Raw genomic sequence first — 17668 nt, 5'->3', positions numbered from 1 at the left:
GCAGAAGTATAATACTGTTTACCACCTCATTACCAAAATAATTGTTCAGATGTGATGGGCAAGGTTTATACAACACATTGAAAATAATTAGGAAACTAATAGCCTTGTTAATATAGAACTCTGCTACATTTTATCTACAAAACTGTTTTCCTCAAATGATCAAAGAGCAAAAGACTTTAGTTTCCTACTTACATGGAATAGAGGGAGCAGACACATAAGTTACATAGGATTCCCTGAAAAAAGGCCAGTAGAAGAAAACCTGATCATCACAATGTAGCATTCTGTCAGTCAGGCCATTAAGTACATAATTAGCTTCTTAGCACACAAGAAGTTCAATTAACTAGGATAGTAAACCTGACCAAAAACCAGCTGTAGTTGTGGTTGGAATCAGAGAAGGTTTTGAAAATGCAGCTGTGAACTGTAAAGCCAAAGAGACAACACATCCAACCATGGGGGTAAAGACAAAGGCAGTGTTTCTCCCAGTTTTTATTGACAAACACAGCAAAGATGGATTTGCCATCTTTGCATGAACTGATACTCACTGAGGAAGGTGAGGAGCTTGAGGGGTGAGAGATAGTGGCTGATGGAATTGTGGGACTGATAAGATTAATCAAAGAATAGTTTGGGTTGGATAATCTTTAAAGGTCATTTAATCTGACTGCCCTGCAAAGAGGGCATGGGGTCCAACCTGACCTTGAATGTTCCCAGGGATGGGGTATCTACCATCTCCCTGGACAACCTGTTCCAGTGTTTCATCACCCTCATTGTAAAAAATTTTCTTCCTTGTATCTAGTCTGAATCTATCCTCTTCCAGTTTAAAACCCCTACCCTGTCCTATTGCAGCAGGCCCTGCTAATGTCTGTCCTCATTCCTCATCTTTCTTGTAAGTCCCTTAAGTATTAAAAAGTCACAATTAGGTGACTTTATTATTATTTTTTCCAGGCTGAACAATCCCAATCCTCTCAGCCTTTGCTCATAGGACAGGTCCTAGAAGGACCTAGAAGGACAGGTCCTTCTAATCATCTTGGTGGCCTCCTCTGGACTCACTCCAACAGCTCCATGCACTTCCTGTGCTGGACCCCAGAGCTGGAGGCAGCCCTGCAGGTGGGGTCTCACTGTAGCAGCGGAACCCTCTCCCTCACCTGCTGGCCACGCTGCTTGGATGCAGCCCAGGGCACAATTGGCTGTCGGGGCTGTGAGTGCCCATGGCCCGCTCAGGTCCAGATTCTCATCCAGTTCCTTCTCAGCAGGGCTGCTCTCAATCCCTCCATCCCTCAGCTTGTGCTGTTACTGGGGGTTGCCCAACCCAGGTGCAGCCCCTTGGCCTTGTTGAACCTTATGAAGTGCCCATTGGCTGATTTCTCCAGCTCCAATCCCTCTGGAGAGCATTCAATCCCTCAACTGCACCACTCAGCTTGGTGTTCTCTGCAAAGCTGCTGAGGGTGCACTCAGTGCCACAGCCGATGTCACTGATGGAGATATTAACCTGTGCTGGTCCCAGTGCAGACCCCTTGGGGACAGCCCCTGTCACTGACCTCCAGTGGGATCTGAGCTGCTGACCACCATCCTCTGGATGTGGCATCCAACCAATTCCTCATCCACCTAACAGTCCATCCATCAGTCTCTCCAATTTAGAGAGAAGGATGCCAGACATCCTTACAGTACAGATACTCTGCCTTCTTGCTCTTATGTTTACCAGCAAACTTCTGACCTCCCTCTCTTGAATGCCATTTAGACCAAGTGGGGAGGAAGGGGCTAATGCAAAGTCCAGTTCTGTACAAGCTGAAGTCAGCTGCTCCTCATCAGGACCTTCCTTTTTTCATCCTGTAAAGTCTGGTGAAGGGAAAGACCTGACTTTATGTTTCTGCTACACACACTGTACTTTTTAAACATGGGAAAACTGCCTGCAAATTAAGGAAATAGCTCACTTCTCCTTACAAAGTCCTTGGTTTCTCTTATGACACCTTGGGCCAAGTCTGGACAGTATTCTCCAGGCAATCTCTGGGAGCCAGGTGTTATGAGTCTGTGATTTTGTGGTATTATCCAGATCAGTAATTTCCAATGCAGGATTTTTTTTCCCCTTTGATAAGTACCTTGTGGCTGTGTTACCAGACTTGTTGAATCATGTTGCATGACAAGGAAGAGACCATGTTGCTGCTAATAAGACCAAATTCACTCCATGGATAACTGTTTTAGATAATTAACAGGATAAAATGTTTTCATTATGTTCCAAGTACTTCAGATGAAAGGATACAATTCTTGCAGGATTTTGAAAATTACCTAGCTCTGCTAACTATGTCACAGTAAGTGGCTGTAGTGGCTGTTCTACTATGTGGGAAACATATTGTTAATGAGATGAGCAGGGAAGGGCATTAATCTTCTCTTTTTTTAAATTTCTTTTTTTCAAATTAAGGAGGAGTATAGCAATCTTTAAGGACATGAAGATCCAGATGCTTTTGAGTAAGATGATTTGGCTGATGATAATATATTTGTTTATCAAATTATGTCAGTGATAATTTCAGATTTGCAGTGTTAAAAGCTACGAATCTTTAAGGCCTTTGCTATGGCTTCAGAATTTAAATAGCTGGCATTTGCAGTGCAGTAATCCTCAGATGCCCAGACTGTGGACCAGAAGTGTGCGTGCTACAAACCGTAGGAAAAGTGAACAAGGCAACAGTGTGGGTATAAATGAAAGAGGAATGTGGTGTATGCCATGTATTGCACTCATCAAGGAATGGTTTATTACTGCTTACATGTGGAGGAGACCTAACCTGAAGTGCTGGGGAATGCAGGGTGCCAGTGCATACCTGTATTTAGCAGCTGCTAGTCAAGGAACACGCTGTGAAATTGTGTGGGGATGTGAAATATTATGTCATGAAGGAGCTCCTCATTTATCCTTGAACATATCAAGAGTGTGAGAGGATTTATGGAGCTGTCACCCAGGAGATAATGAATGCACACACATACAAAAGAGTGAAGACATTATAAAAATGTTACCCAGGCTGGCAGGAAAAGAAGGAGTTGCCTGATAATGCTTTTAAGTTGCTTATTCTTTTAATGCATTTTAAAATTGCAGTGAAGTTGACTTCTGTGTCACCTGTATTTACATTCTGCTTAATGTTTGCTGTCTATTCTGTAGACATTAAAATGTAAATTTTTCTTTAAGATAACTGAGAGTGGGTAAGGAATAGTGATCTGAACAAAAGTTTGCTCCTCATGAGATGCCTTAAAAAGAGAATCTGAGTCAAACCAGCCTAAGCCAGGTCATGAGCAGGGGCAGTCCTAGCATGTAATCAGAGAAGTATTATTACTGCTAACTTCAAAAAAGGCTGGGAGGAGACTGGTGAGACTCATGTGCAGCCCATACTGATTGTTCAGCTGCCTGAGATAAAATGCAGTGGGTTTCTGTTATGATGCCAGGCAGGGAGAGTGTTCTCCCTGCCTTAGGGAAAAGGTTACAGGAGGTTTTGTGAAGGCACTTGAGATGATGAAAGTTGCTGGAAAGTGATGTGAAAGTCATGGTTGGAACTGATTTATAATTTCTGGTGCAGGGGAAGAAAACAAAGCCCTTCATTTCACCCAGTCCATCATATTTCTTCTCTATTAAAAGTGCTACTACACTTCCTTGGAGGGCTGGTGTGACTGTCCATTGCTAATAAGTGGCAGAATATAATCAAGAAAAAAGTATACTCTATATGGCATAGGTACCCAACATAGGTTTTATGCTGTGGGAAGTGAATGAAACACTGTAGCATCCTTGTAGTTTATATTCTGCAACAAATATTAACTGGTTGCAAAGGCTTTGCAACTCACTGTTTTTTCCTGACCCCGTGTTCTTAAGAGATTGTGAGGAGTTGTTGCAGAGTAGTTGAATAAACTTTAGAAAGTTGGCTAGACAAAAGTGCAGCAAAGGAAGCATCAAGAACAATCAAGAAGGGAATAGCTTGTACTCAGCTGGATTAGTAAATACAACATAATAGCAAACTTGGGATCAGAAGTTCAGTTAGAAGAGATCTCGTGGCACTATTGACAGAACAGTGACATGGGGAAAGATAAAAACATGTAAGACCTTGTGGACTGGGGCTATATGGTAGGAGAGAGATTTGGTCCCCTGGTCTGTAAGCAATTTATTTTTTGTCCTGTATTTTTGCCAGTTTATTCCTCTGTGTTATCTGTACTTCAAAAAATGTCAATTGGAGAAGCGTGCCTGCTTTCTTGCTTGCTGTCGTTGCATTACTAATTACTGCAGATTTAATTATGGTCACGGTGCTCAAACCTTTCAGGCAGCTATTTGTTTGTATTAAATCCAAGGAGTGAGAGCATTAACCAATTCTCCTCATGACTGGGCTGGAGTGGGAAAGCTAATTCTTTGTGGTAGAAAAAAATGTTCTTTATGGAAGCATGGAGCAAAGCAACAACGATAACCTGAATCTTCTCAGGTTTTTATTCTGGAGACTTGGAAGGCTCAAAGACAAGGCACTATGTGACTTGGGCAGGACTCCTCTTTGCTCTGGTATGAATCTGTAGCTGCTTTTTTTGTAGTATAGCAGAACTCTGGATAGCTAGGATTTACTCACTAGCCCTACATTTCTTTTTGCTGTTCACTTGTATTGTCTCCATAAATGTCTTTGTTTCCCTCAAGACTGGATCTTTTTGGATTTACTTTTCAGAATTTCTTTCTGCCGAGGACTCTTTCTAATTCTTTTTTATACCATGTGTTTCAACTACAAAGACATACCTGATTCAGCTGCTGCAGAAAACTTTTTTCTCTACACCAGACCATGCGATGGCTCTTAATGGGATAGTATTTTCCAGTTTTCCCACAGGTATTTTCCAAGGTTTAGTCTGATCTTTGAAAAGCACTTTGAGACACTTGCATGAAGGGTATGATGTCTCAGTGGCAGCAGTTCCAGTCTGAAGCCAGGAAGCGTCCTGGCATCTGTTACAAGTGCTGCACTGGGACACAGAGCATGTTGTGTCCGTGTGTGAAGTATATCTACAAATAAACATATTCCAGAAAACATATATGAAGGCTAAATATGTATATGAGGATTGCAATTTGAACATCCCTTGTGTACTCCCAGTTCATCAGAAGGTTTCATTACCTTCTTAGAGACTACTGAGAAGACAAATTGATTTTTCTGGAAGTAACGCTTGTACAAAAAAAGAGGTTCTGTCTTCATTTGTCTCAGTGGCTTGATTAGCTCTCTTACCTTCTCACTTGAGATCATCTTTAGAGACATTTTTGGTACTACTGTTCAAAAATTTCTCAAAAATATTTGGGTGATCAGTAACATTTGAATTGAAATGCCTGTCTTGGTACTTGATTCTCAATATATGAAATTAGAGATGGCCTCATAATTTAGATTTGTTCCAGCTGAAAAAATTTTACACTACAGGTAAATTTTGCCAACTCATTCATCTGTTTTCTAGATCACTATTAAATGTTCATGTGCAACAATGAACCTCTTTAGCACCTCACCCTTAATCTTACACTATATTGAAATCTGACCATTTAATCTTCATTTAATCCATGAAAAGGACTCTATGAGTCACTCTGATTACTTAATTTCCTTGATAGCATTCCATCAGAGTTTTTACCCATGAATCAGTGTCAGATCATGGTGTATGGCTGAAGAAGACAAATATAGCCTGAGCTCAATCTGGAAGTCTTCAATGACAGATCCATGTCATGGTTTTGGAACAAATTCTTGGTGCCAGTGGGCACTGCTGCTCCTTAGGAAAGCCATGAAACCTTCTAGGCAAAGGAACATGTTTGTAAACATAATGGATAAAAGAACTTCCCCTGGGCTCAAGGGGAAAGCAAGCAAACTCAGGTCTGTGCAGGACTGTGGGATAATCTTGATTAGGAGAGCAGAGACTATTTTGCCACTTCTGTGCATTGGTCTTTTGTTTATGAGGAAAACTGGTGTCAGCTCCATTTGGTGCTATGACATCAGTGCATCATTGCCTACTGTGTGCTCTCTTTGTGGTAAGTAATAAGACAGTGTACAAAGATCTAAAATTAAATGTGAGCTGTCAAACTGATGAGATTGGTTCTGTCAGAAGATGAAACTCTTCATTTGGTAAGGTAGGTGTTTTTTTTTTGCTAAATGGCTGTTCAAAATCTCAGCATGTTATCACACAGTGCATGCACAGGAAAAAAAAAGACTGTACTAGCTGTACCCTCTACCTTGACCCCAGAAGCATGGAAGAGCTCTTCCCTTCCCCAATTTATTTGGCCTCTTTATAAGCTCCATGAAGGACATCTGGATCATCCCCTTGTTTGTAGAACTTTCTTTTTTATCTTGAATACAGCATAATCTTGACACACATCTCTTTGTATGGCTCATGTCAGTGACAAAGCTACACAGAGGTAGTGTTCTCTGTACCAGTTTGTCATGTGCTTTTGGAACTACTTTTTGATGCAATATTAAAAGTATTCTCTGTACTGAAGATAAAGATTTGATACATATAAGGTAAAGGTTATGAAGGCTGCTTAAAAATTTTGGTATCATGTAAAGAAAACTCTTTCATACTTTCTTCAATGCCTGGATGAGCAACTGTGCTTGAATGGATACTGAAAATTTGGGCTGGATGTGCATTTGGTATGTTCATGTTCTGAAAAACAGGTCACTATGTGTAAAACTGAACTGGCAGCCTGGAGTGGAAATGTTAAAGCCTAAATAAATAAAACAGGGCTGTTAGAGTAATCAAAAATAAACTGTTTTAATTTTTTGCTTTGCATAACTAACAGGCAATTAACTTTCATTGACTCATGATGTGAAAAGTGAAGGAGAGACAGATACTTTACTTTGATAACAGTCTGACAGTTGGGAAGAATGTTTTTCTTGACAGTTGATTAGGGGTTAAATGAGCTGAATAAAATTGGTAATTTTTGCTGCTATCCTCGCTTAGTATAACAGCTATTATACGAAGCGTTTTTCCTTACATTAGTTGTAATGACTGACTTTAAGTGATTACTCTGTTGAAAGAACTGGTTTTGATTGACAGAGATGTCTTCTTGGTACTCTTTAGAGCTGCAAAAATGGCCGGTGCAGATTGAACCTGCAATACCTTCTCCCTGCTGCCCCTTTCCCCCATAGTTTAAGCACTTATTTAATGATCTTCAGTCGACAAGAGGTTTAATTTTATGGTCATCTTAGAAGTAGCACTTGCATGTAGGTTAAAATATACCATCTCTCTCCGAAAGAAAACTTCAACCACAGCTTTAGCACAATTGTCTGGAAGAATACTGATGTGCAGGCAACTACTTGGGAGTTTTTGTCATGGTCATGTTTTGATAGAGCATGATGGTTTTTGAGGCAAATAATCAGGCTCCTGGGTAAACAAGGTAATAGTGCTTCATCTGCAACAGAGGTGGAGAATTCATCTACTGTAGCGCTGCTGGCTGTGACTGTCTTACTGATGAAAGCAGCTTTTCACAGCCCCTCGAAACGTGCTGTGCTATTTCACTTGTGACACTTGAAAGTATGTGATTGTGTGAAAATCCTGGAGTGAATTGTCTTTTCAAAATTTTAGATCAAAAGAGAAATGCCAGAACATCAACAGGAAATAAAACATTTTTATTGAATATCTGTGTAATATGTATGTTATTTTAACGACAATTGGAAAACTCTACTGTGGGGAGTCACTACACAAAGTGAAACAAAATATAAACCACCTCATCAAAAATGAAGGTAAAATACGGCTAAAGTTGTCAGCTCGCGGGCCACGAGCGATATGGCAGGATAAAACACCCCAAACATTTCTACAAGATACAGAGAAAACCCACACAGAGAAACACTCAAGCAGGCAGTAAATATACACAAAGGCAACTAGGATCTTTCTACAGCATCAGATTCTAATACTTCACACAGCTTTGTCAGAAAGGTACATGTGGCTTCTTTGAGGATGAAAAATGTCATCTTGGTCACATGGCAGGTTCAGTCTCTGAGAATCATTGTACCTTACAAACCAGTTCTACGGTGACTTTCAGTCTGGCAGTGTAGGAAGAGAAAGCATTAAGAATACCTTAACACAGTAAGTCAGTCCTGGCACTTTGAACCTGCAGCTATCCTGAATGAGTAACTGAAAGCTGGAGACCATGAAGCTCTTAGGCTGGAAACTGTCTATTTCTTCTCTTTGGTGGGGTTTGGTCCTTAAGGATAAGATTTTTAAATATTCCAGCTTGATGCTTTGCATGTGTGTGCCTGTTTCTATCAGAAAATGTCTCGCTTGTGTTTTTTCTATGTTTCATGTAAAAAAGAAAGAAAATGGATCTTGCTATTCTCACTTTTGGAGGTGGGGAGAGATGCAGGCTTTTATTCTCCTCCCAGTACTTTGCTGTCGCTTTTACCCTCAAAGTACTGAGAAACAGGGATGCTTGGCCATCCCTGCACTGACCTCTGAGACTGTCACACCTTTCCCAGAGGCAGAGCCTTGAGAGAGGCTGTGGAATTCAGTTTGCAGTGCACAGTTCTCTGATTACATTCACCTTTGTTAGACACAGAAGACTGATAAGAACATTAATGGTTAACTCTCATGCCTCCCTCCAAAAGCAATAGCATTTCCACATTTCTAGGGTAATTTGCATTGCTGAAAATAATGAACTCTTCAAAAGCATTATAAATATATTCACAGCTTGGAAAGATAAGCAAGGGGCCTCCCAGGACGGTGCATGAGCTAGAGGTGATGCCCTGAATGCCTTGATGAGATGGTACAGCGGAGGTGCCATGCTGGGGAGCTGTGAGATGACTCTACGGGAAAGCAGCAGGGGCGAGGGCGCTTGGAAACGTAGAGTATTGCACAGGGCTCGACAAAATGCTGCGTGGTCAACCCATTCTCTAGAGCATCCTTGTCCCCTGCATAGCTCTCCAGTTCTACATTGGTCCGTAACAACTGGAACTGCTTGTGCTATGCGTTCCTTCGGCAGTGCAGTAGAAGGGAATGGCAGTATTATTACAATATCACTACGGAATAAATTGGTTGCTATCCACTGAGAAAAACTACATTTCTAAGCACACACGGCAGTCACAGTGATACACAGAGCAGTCTTTCAAGACTCTTATGGAATGACTAATAGCTTCATAATAGTGCCATTTACTACATAATAACATTTAAAACATTTAAAAACTCCTCCTGAAACGAGCATCTAGTATACAGAAGAGGTTGCTTCAGTTTTCTAGAACTTGTTCTTTGTTTTCACTTTTTTTTTAAAGGACAAATTAAAACTTAAGTATAAATAGTATATAAAAGGTCACTAGCTGTTCTCTTTTGGCTTACTTTGAAGTGCATTTAGAACTATGGCTAAATTTTGTCATCTTCTGATGGGATTACAATACTGTCTGTTTACCATGAAACTATTTTGTATAATAAACTCACACGGCTGTGTCTAAAAAATATTCTGCATTCCTTCTAATCTGAGTTAGTATCATAAAATATTTTGTTACAAAGTCTAATGTGCAAACTCATTATAATGTGAAATTGTGGATGGAATTCACAGTATGCAAATTTTGTATAAAGGTGATAATGGAGAGCTACTCTTGTTTTCATGGCAGCATTTTACTACTGCTGCATTTCCCTCTTCCCCCTCCCTGCACTTCTGCAGTGGTCTGTCTTGGTATGTTAGATGAAACTGTTGCCTCCTGTGGAACGGCTTCCTCAACTTTGAATCTAAAGCCATTTCAGTCTGTTATGTGTTTGCTTTGGAATATATACAAAAAAATTATATCCTGGCTTCTGGCTACATCTCCATGAGGTCAGCCATGGAACTGCTCAGATCATGCTAAGTTGCCTGTGAAAGAAGTCTACCCAATTGGATTTGCCCCTCCAAGATTCACTGTGGACGTGAAGTGTGCTATTAGGATGGTCCAGTTGAAAGCTCAGATTTAAGTTGTCCTTTAAGATGTCAGTGTAACACTACTAGTGCCTTACAAGTTGGATTTTTTTTTTTCTGGAATGCAGACGATACAATAGTTACCCTATAATATAGTATCAGCTCTCCTATATCTCAGTCAATTTACATAATTTAAAATAGAACATCTTATTAAAAACATCTAGATATACACAGATTAGGAAACGCTTACAACATACAAATACACAAACTAGAAATAAATTCTCAGCATACTGATGTATATATACAACTGTGTGATACAATAAATAATTTCTGTCATGCTCTATCTACACATCATATTGCTTAAAAGAAGAGTAGATCTGGGGCGGGCAGTGGTGAAATGAAGCGCCTTTAAAAGGCTCTCTACATTTAAATTTGTGCAAATTAAAATGGGAATTTTAAAGTACAACTGATCTGTGTTGGGAACACATGGCTGGAAATGAAAGGACCCATATTACTGAGGTATTTACAGATACTGGCTAAAGAGCACTATGTGGGCAAATGCAGAAAGGCTTCTTCGTCTTTTTCTTTTTCTTCTTCATAATTTAATTTAATTTAATTTAATTTAACTTAATTTAATTTACTTCTTGACTGCCAGCATGGCATCTACCTCCTCCTCGGGCTGTAGGGTGTGCCACTGTGCGATGGGCCGCCGGGGGTTGGCCAGCATGTCCGACCAGTGCCGCAGCTCCGCGCCGGTGCTGTTGTAGCCCACAAAGACCTTCCCGATGGCATCGTTCTTGCCAATCTTGTCATAGTCCAAAACAGTCACAACAATTTGCACTTTCTGTAATGAGACACAGGAAGAGCAGTGAGCATGACAGTAAGGGGAAGGTTGGCAGGGATGAATGTGGGGACAGCCAGCCATGGAGAAGTCATGAAGGAGGAAGTGTGTGACAGCTGCAATAGATTCACCTATGAGGGGAAAATTCAAAATTTTGGTTTTGCTTGTTGTGAGCCTTCCAAATAAAATCAGGTTTACCACCTCCCTGTTAGCTTGAAACTTGCCCCCTTGCATTGAATAGATTCATATGGAAATTGAGGCTGATTGTTTTTCCTTTAACAGATTAACAACTTACAGGTGAGTTAATTCAAAAGTTGTGCAATTTTACACACCCTTATTTTTTAAGTAAATAAGTTAACAACTAAAGTTCAGAAATGGCTCTATATTTGCCATGCTGTACTCCATTCTGTTAGTTGCTTTTCTACTTCTTAGCAACTCTTACCCATCCATCCTGTAGGCTAGTCAGGTATTTCCAGAAAAATTCAGAAGGTAGCCCTTATGGTTACTATACACACACACAAACACACACACACACACACACACACACACACACACACACACACGTGTGTTCTCATCTCTATGCACACGTGTGTGCTCTTGTGCACATGTACAAGCACGTGTGTGCACTGTGTATATTCTGTGTATTTACAGAGAAATCTAGGAAACAGGCTGGCTGCTCAAGGGAGCTGGAATGGATGTATAAACCTCTGGTGTCTCAGGGCTCTGACACTGGCACAGCCTACGACCGAGCTGATGCTGGAGTGCCACTTCTGTAGGAATGGTGACCTCTGGCAAACAGGGTTAAACAGGTCCCACATGCTCTGTGTGAGCCCATCTGTCACAGCTCATAGACAATTTTCCATCCATTTAGGCTGGGGAACACTGGGAGGTGTTTGGGCAAGGCATTTATGTTTGGAGTTGTGTGCAGATGCACACAATTCCTTTCTTTCAGGTCTTTAATAATTGTCAGAAGAGCATAAACAGCTATTCCTTCAGTGGAGTGGTGTTCTCCTGCAACAGCACTTGAGACTTTCACTCTTATTTTACAAAACTGTAAACACTTCTCCTTATAGGGGTTTATTTTTAATGATGAGCATACAGTTCTTTTCCTGATTACAGTGTCAGCTTCCTGAATAGAAGGAAGAACGCCCTGAAACATATTTCCAGAAAAATCCTCTATTCTCTAGAATTAGGATTTTAAATTTAAAGCTTTAAATATATCTACAATCTGGATCTCTTACTAGAATGATTAATTTCAGGGCTTGTAATAGGATTATCTTTTAGAAGTAGCAAGACCAGGGTCATGAGGTTTATTTTATAAAGTCCATTTCCTTACAGGATTGTAACAGCTCACTGAGCCAGAGAAAGAGATGATTCCAGCAGGCACTTAAGTATTTATATAGTTGCTGATGACAAAAGTATACATCAAACTCAAGATTTTCCCTCCCCAGAGCACTCCTGATAAAAGGTAATATTCTGAAGCAAGTATTTCTAGCTGCCAGAATTACATTTCAGTGTTGCTGTTTGCAATTCACTCACTTCTAATGGCACCTCCCCAAATGAACACTTATGTTTTAGATTCATGGTACATTCACAGATATAAAAAGTAACCATGAGACTATTTTTTTTGCACTACAAAAAAAAGCTTGCCTACTCTACCTAGAAGCTTGAGGGTAGTTATTACTGTTTTTTTTTAATGTTAATCATAACAAAAAAAATGAGCACTGCAAATGAAGGACCCTTTTCCTTGCTCTAAAAAGATGTAAAGAACAGCCAGCTCAGATAATTAACTTGGAGATGATTCTCCCCTCATGATCTCTGCACTAAACCTACAGAGAAATGTGAGCATCCCTTTGCCTTTGTACCACATATTAAAGGAGCAGCTGCATAGCAAAACCCAAGAGGTGCTAGTAGAAAGAACTGCCTCTCCTAATAAACACTTGGATTAGCAGTTTCCACAGTGTGATTAAGCCCTTTGGACTGAGAGGGCCTGGAGACACCACTGCCTGCAGTGGCAGTCTGCTCTGCATGTGGCAAAACACGCGCCTGACCCGCCAGTAGCAGGAGGATTTGACTTCCCTGTGGTGTTCTCCCATTACCCTTGGAGACATCGCTTTCTTCCTCCTAAGAGCCAGAACCCATAGTCACTGTAAAATTGTTGGAAATGTTAACGTTTGTCTCCTTTAAAATTACACAGATGTATTGCTATTGAACTGCTTTCCCTCCATGTCCTCTCTTCATTCTCCAACAATCAAAAAACTTGTATAACCATTATTTTTTAACAGCGAAAGTTTGCTTAATGGCTTTTATATGAATAGCACAGGTCACAGTGACTCCTACCATAGTAAGTCTAAATAACATTTTAGATGAGTTTTTCTAATGCTGAAATCGCTTCAATATCCATCATGAAGTAGTATAAATGTAGTCTTTTATAACTAACTCAAAATACGTTGGCAAATGACCAAAGTCCATAATTGCAGATTTAAAATTGGGGCTACATATTGAAGTAGATAGCTAAAAGGTAATTCTAACAAACTTATTAAAAGAAAAAAAAAAAAAAGAAGACAAAAATCCAAGCCTCTAAACCACATTACTTTTAAAATAAACTACATGCACCTCAAAAAATGACTTTGAATTACAAGGCAAAATGGTCAAGTACAAAAAATGTGCCCTACCATGCCAAAGTTTTGACAGGGTAAGTTGGAGGTAACCATTCCAGCTCTTCAATCCTATCTCTATTTGAAATCAAGATACTCACTGCCTAAACTGCCACTTGATTTGATTCACCTCTTTTTGCCTCTTTGATCCTTGTTGTGAAATCTTCCACAAGCACACAGACCAGCTTTCATTAAAATCAAGAGAAATTAGTACCGACTGGATTTCCCACTTTTTGATTCCTAGAATCCATGGACACCTGTACATGCAGTAGTACATGAAGAAGTTCTAAATGGACTAGTCATGCATCTAAGTCACTGTGCCCATGCTTCACTTTGTCTAGTTTTATTATTTTTGTTAGTACCAAGTCAATAAAATACAAGATCCTTGAAAGGTAGGCCTTGGCTCCTGGGCTTCTCTCCAGCCCAGTTGCTATCAAAATCCAAGAAACACAATGTGAAAACCCAAACCATGCTCTCATCTAATGAAGAGGGGGCTCCAAGTTTTGTCCAAGCAATTTAAACACATTAAAACTTTTAAACTACAAGTTTAAAAGCATGGAACCTAATTTATACCATAACCTCTCTTACAATCCACAGAAGTTTGTATTCCCAGATGCTTTAAATTACAGTCATTTAGACTGGGAGGCCCCTGACAGGACCCTTTCCCCACTCAGCTCCACCCAGAAAAGCTGTTTTATTGCCTAACATCTCCATAGTCCTGGGGCTCTGTGGCCAAGGTGGGAAGCCAGCATGCAGTTCTTTTCCCACACGCCTCCTGAGATGGTTAAAAAAACCCTTCTCTCTTGAGATAAAAGACAGTTAACATCAAAAAAAGTTAATTCTCTCTCATGAGAGATGGTTTGCCTCCCAGCAGCTCAAAGATAGGCAACTGAGTCCCTGAAAAAAATTACACAATGCTTTGTCCTGGTATTTCCCATTACTACTGTAGGTGACTCCCATCTCACTGTGCTGACTTCTGAGACCCTTAATTTTAGGTACTGAGCTCTGGGAGTAGCATCTGGACAACTGCTGGAGCTCTCCTGAGGCACTAAGAGAACAGGTACTGCAGTATTGGCCCCTGAGATTCTCAAATGCCTTTTTTCAAGGAATCACTGGAAGTTTTCAAAGTGTAGTGAATAATTTCTGAAAAAAGCTGTGTATGAATTAGGTGTTTTACTTTAAAGGGCTGCTGCAGTGCTTTCAAAAAACAGGGCAAATAAATGCATAAGGTGCACAAATTTATCTGATAATGCCAATGTATTACTTTAAATAATTTAAGGAAAAATGTTATATATGGCTTTTCTTTTATCCCTACACCTTTTTGCTGGCACATTCCTTCACTATCTCCCTGTGGATTTTTTTTCCTCCCCAAATCCATTTCTGTTAACAGAAAATGTCAGTTATCCATTTCTCACAGATGAATCAAAGCTTCCTAAGTACTTCACATTTTATCATTTCCCTCTTGAAGCAGTCACACTCATCTAATGTAGCACAGGGCTGGCACCTAGGTGCTAATGAAGGCATGCACATGTGATAATTAACAAGATTCCTGTTAAATATTTATGAGGGCTGAGAAATGGAATGCAGAGGAAAGACAAAACACTGTTTGACATTACCTGAATTTGCTCGAATGGTACTTCAAAGCTGAAAGACTCATTGTAGTAGGGATTCAGAGTGTTCTTTTTAATTGTAGTCTTTTTCTTCTTCAGCCTCTTACCATTCTGCATCAGATGGATCTTCACATAGGGATCTAAGTATTGAAGAGAAGAGGTAGAGCTAAGAAGGAGACTTCAGTGTGTTTTCTACAAATTTTAATCCCATAGATGTAGGAGTAGATTAAAAAAAATAAAACCAAAACAGACAACATCACAGCTCGTATTTAAACAAGTTCTTAATTTCTACTATAGAAAAACTCCTGTAGGACTGTGAAGTGCTCCTGATGGGAAAAGGTACAAACTATTTCTTGCCTTATCTCCTTAACATCATGAAGGTGGAGTAAATTCCACCTAACTTCGTTCCACAGCTTATTAACCATCCTGCAAGCATTTCTCACCAATGGTTTGCGGGGTGGCTTTCCCAAGACCAGTGAGTGCTGCCAAATGCACACAGCAGGTACAGAGCTGGCATGGCTGGATGCTCTACAGGCACCTGGCAACTGCTCCCATCACTCCTTGGGCAGGTGCTGTGCCATGGTTTTCCTGTCCTCTGCCCTCCTGCTGAGCTGTGACTGAGAGGGTCCAGCACTGCCTGGCAGGAGAGGACTCTGTCCCTTCAATGCAGCCCCTGCCTCAGTGCTGCACACAGCCAGAGTCCATGGGGGCCACGGGGCTGGGATAAATCACAGCCTGGCTTTGCCATTCTCTATTGAATTCCCCCGTCATTTCAAACAGCTTCTGGTGGCAAAGGAACAGAACTCATTTGGTACCTAATCAGGTGTTCCTTGTGCAAGCAAACCTTTCCTGCACTTTACAGCACTGATGAGGTATCTCAGTGATGAAATTTCAATGGAAGCTTTGCCTGCTTAAAAGAATAGCACTGTGAGTCCTCAATCCATCACTAGAACCATGTGCCTATCTGGAGAGTGAGCTAACATTCTTCCATGGAGCTGGTAATTACAAGTACCCTCACTGAGTTCAGCTATTTTTCTGTTTAGCCTTACCACAACGCAACATTTGAAGAATCTCAAGCTCATATGTTTCAACAACCCGTATGGTAGTGTCACCAAAATTTGGGTAGGTACCTCTCTGGCTTTAGGCAGCTGAACTTTGATGTAGATCAAGGCAAGCTTCCCTTGAGTGAGCTGGTAGGAGGTATCTAAAATGCCTGCCAGACATGAGTCACCTGCAGCATAAATAAGGGAGCCTGAATGACGCAAACTATCAAAGGAGAGGGCTTCTCCTTCCCCTCCTGGGAAAAGGCTGGGGCTACAGAATAAGGATAAATGAACACTGTGCTTAATATGAGCAGACCATGCTTTATGATTCTGCAATGAAATTAATTTTTGGAAGAGTAATTGCACTCTTCTACAGTCAAAATATGCCTTTCTCTGGAAGACCTGGGTGTTCAGGACAATTAAGCTACTTGGAGTCACTTGATCACAGTCTACAGTTCCTCTGAAGGAAACCTAATTTTGGTAGTAGATTCTTCAAGACAGCAGACAAGGGTATAAAAAGATCCAATGGCTGTGAGAAGGAATTAGGGAAATTCTAACTTAGGAATAGGCACATATTTTAGAAATAAGATGGAAACAGCTGGAGTAGCTTCTTCAGTGGTGAACTCTCTGTTACAGAGGGTTAAGACTCCTTCTCCCTCAAAAGACTCAAAGTTCAAACATAAATTAAATCAGGGTAGGTTTACGCTTCAGGCAAGATGGGATTGTGAGGGTTCCTTGTGGCTGCACAATTCATGAATCAAGGAGTATCATGTGAAGAGCAAAATGCTAGCAAAAAGCCAACAGAGGTCTATTTCTTTTTTAATACTGAGTTCAACATCACTGCACACAGGGTTTTGAAGATGGAAAGGAGGCGAATCTGGAATTCTTCAGCATTAGCTGGTACTTGAGAAAAGCTCATCACTTTCCCTGATGCTCCATGCAGAATGCAAAACTGTGCTAACTTCAAAATGCTGGTTTAGGTATACCTAATACATATTAAGAAAGTTTAGTAGTCAATGAGTCAGTGGTAAAGTGTTAAGAAATGAGAATGAGGTAAGATGCTGTAAAAATATAATTTGAGTCACTAGACTGGAAGGCTAAACAGTACAGTAGTATATTATTATTAAGGGTATTGGAATGGAATAATTTATTAAAATAAATGCAAGTGATAAAAGCCAATTATTTGCTGATCTGTGCCTTTGCACAGACAATATACACAGGTTTGATGATTATTCATATGTCCTTAAGGAATTGTACAGTAAGATTTATAAAGGGATGCAGAAATATTCCTATATTGATAAAAAATCCATGTTTTGGAGAAGAATATTTTAAAACTAGAAATCAATGTATCTGAATGCTTCTACATCTGTGAGTACATTATTTAAATTTTTTGCTTCTACTGACTTTCTATAGTTTCTATCTTCATGCTTGCATTAGAACAAAACCTACCCTAGACAACTCACAGCCATGGGACAAGACCCACAAGACACATTCCTGTGGTTTCTTTTTCATGTCCTGATCAGTTTCTTCTGTTTGTCAGTCTGGGGAGTTGAGTCAGACTCAAATGCCAGTTGTTTAGAGGAAAGACCCAGTGGTGCCCCTGTAGCGCAGAACTGAGTGCAGAGGTACCAAATGGAGCACAGAATGGGGTATAACACAGTAAAATAATCCAATTTTCT

The 17668-nt window shown here is 40.3% G+C and overlaps 1 protein-coding gene across 3 annotated transcripts in view; it reads right to left on the bottom strand.

Annotated features, from left to right (window-relative positions):
* Positions 1 to 7567: 7567 nt before the first annotated feature.
* Positions 7568 to 17668, bottom strand: part of SYT1 (synaptotagmin 1) — a 334282-nt gene continuing 324181 nt past the window's right edge. For all 3 annotated transcript variants that reach the window (XM_036401808.2, XM_054514798.1, XM_036401807.2), the window contains 2 exons: positions 14953 to 15086; positions 7568 to 10682 (listed from right to left, as the gene is read on the bottom strand). In XM_036401808.2, coding sequence (XP_036257701.1) covers positions 10476 to 10682; positions 14953 to 15086 — 341 coding nt within the window. In that variant the 3' untranslated portion in view covers positions 7568 to 10475. The remainder of the gene's footprint in view (positions 10683 to 14952; positions 15087 to 17668) is intronic.

The sequence above is a fragment of the Molothrus ater genome, chromosome 5 (assembly GCF_012460135.2).
Source record: "Molothrus ater isolate BHLD 08-10-18 breed brown headed cowbird chromosome 5, BPBGC_Mater_1.1, whole genome shotgun sequence".
Classification (NCBI taxonomy): Eukaryota; Metazoa; Chordata; class Aves; order Passeriformes; family Icteridae; genus Molothrus; species Molothrus ater.
This window is presented reverse-complemented; position numbering and strand designations above follow the sequence as displayed.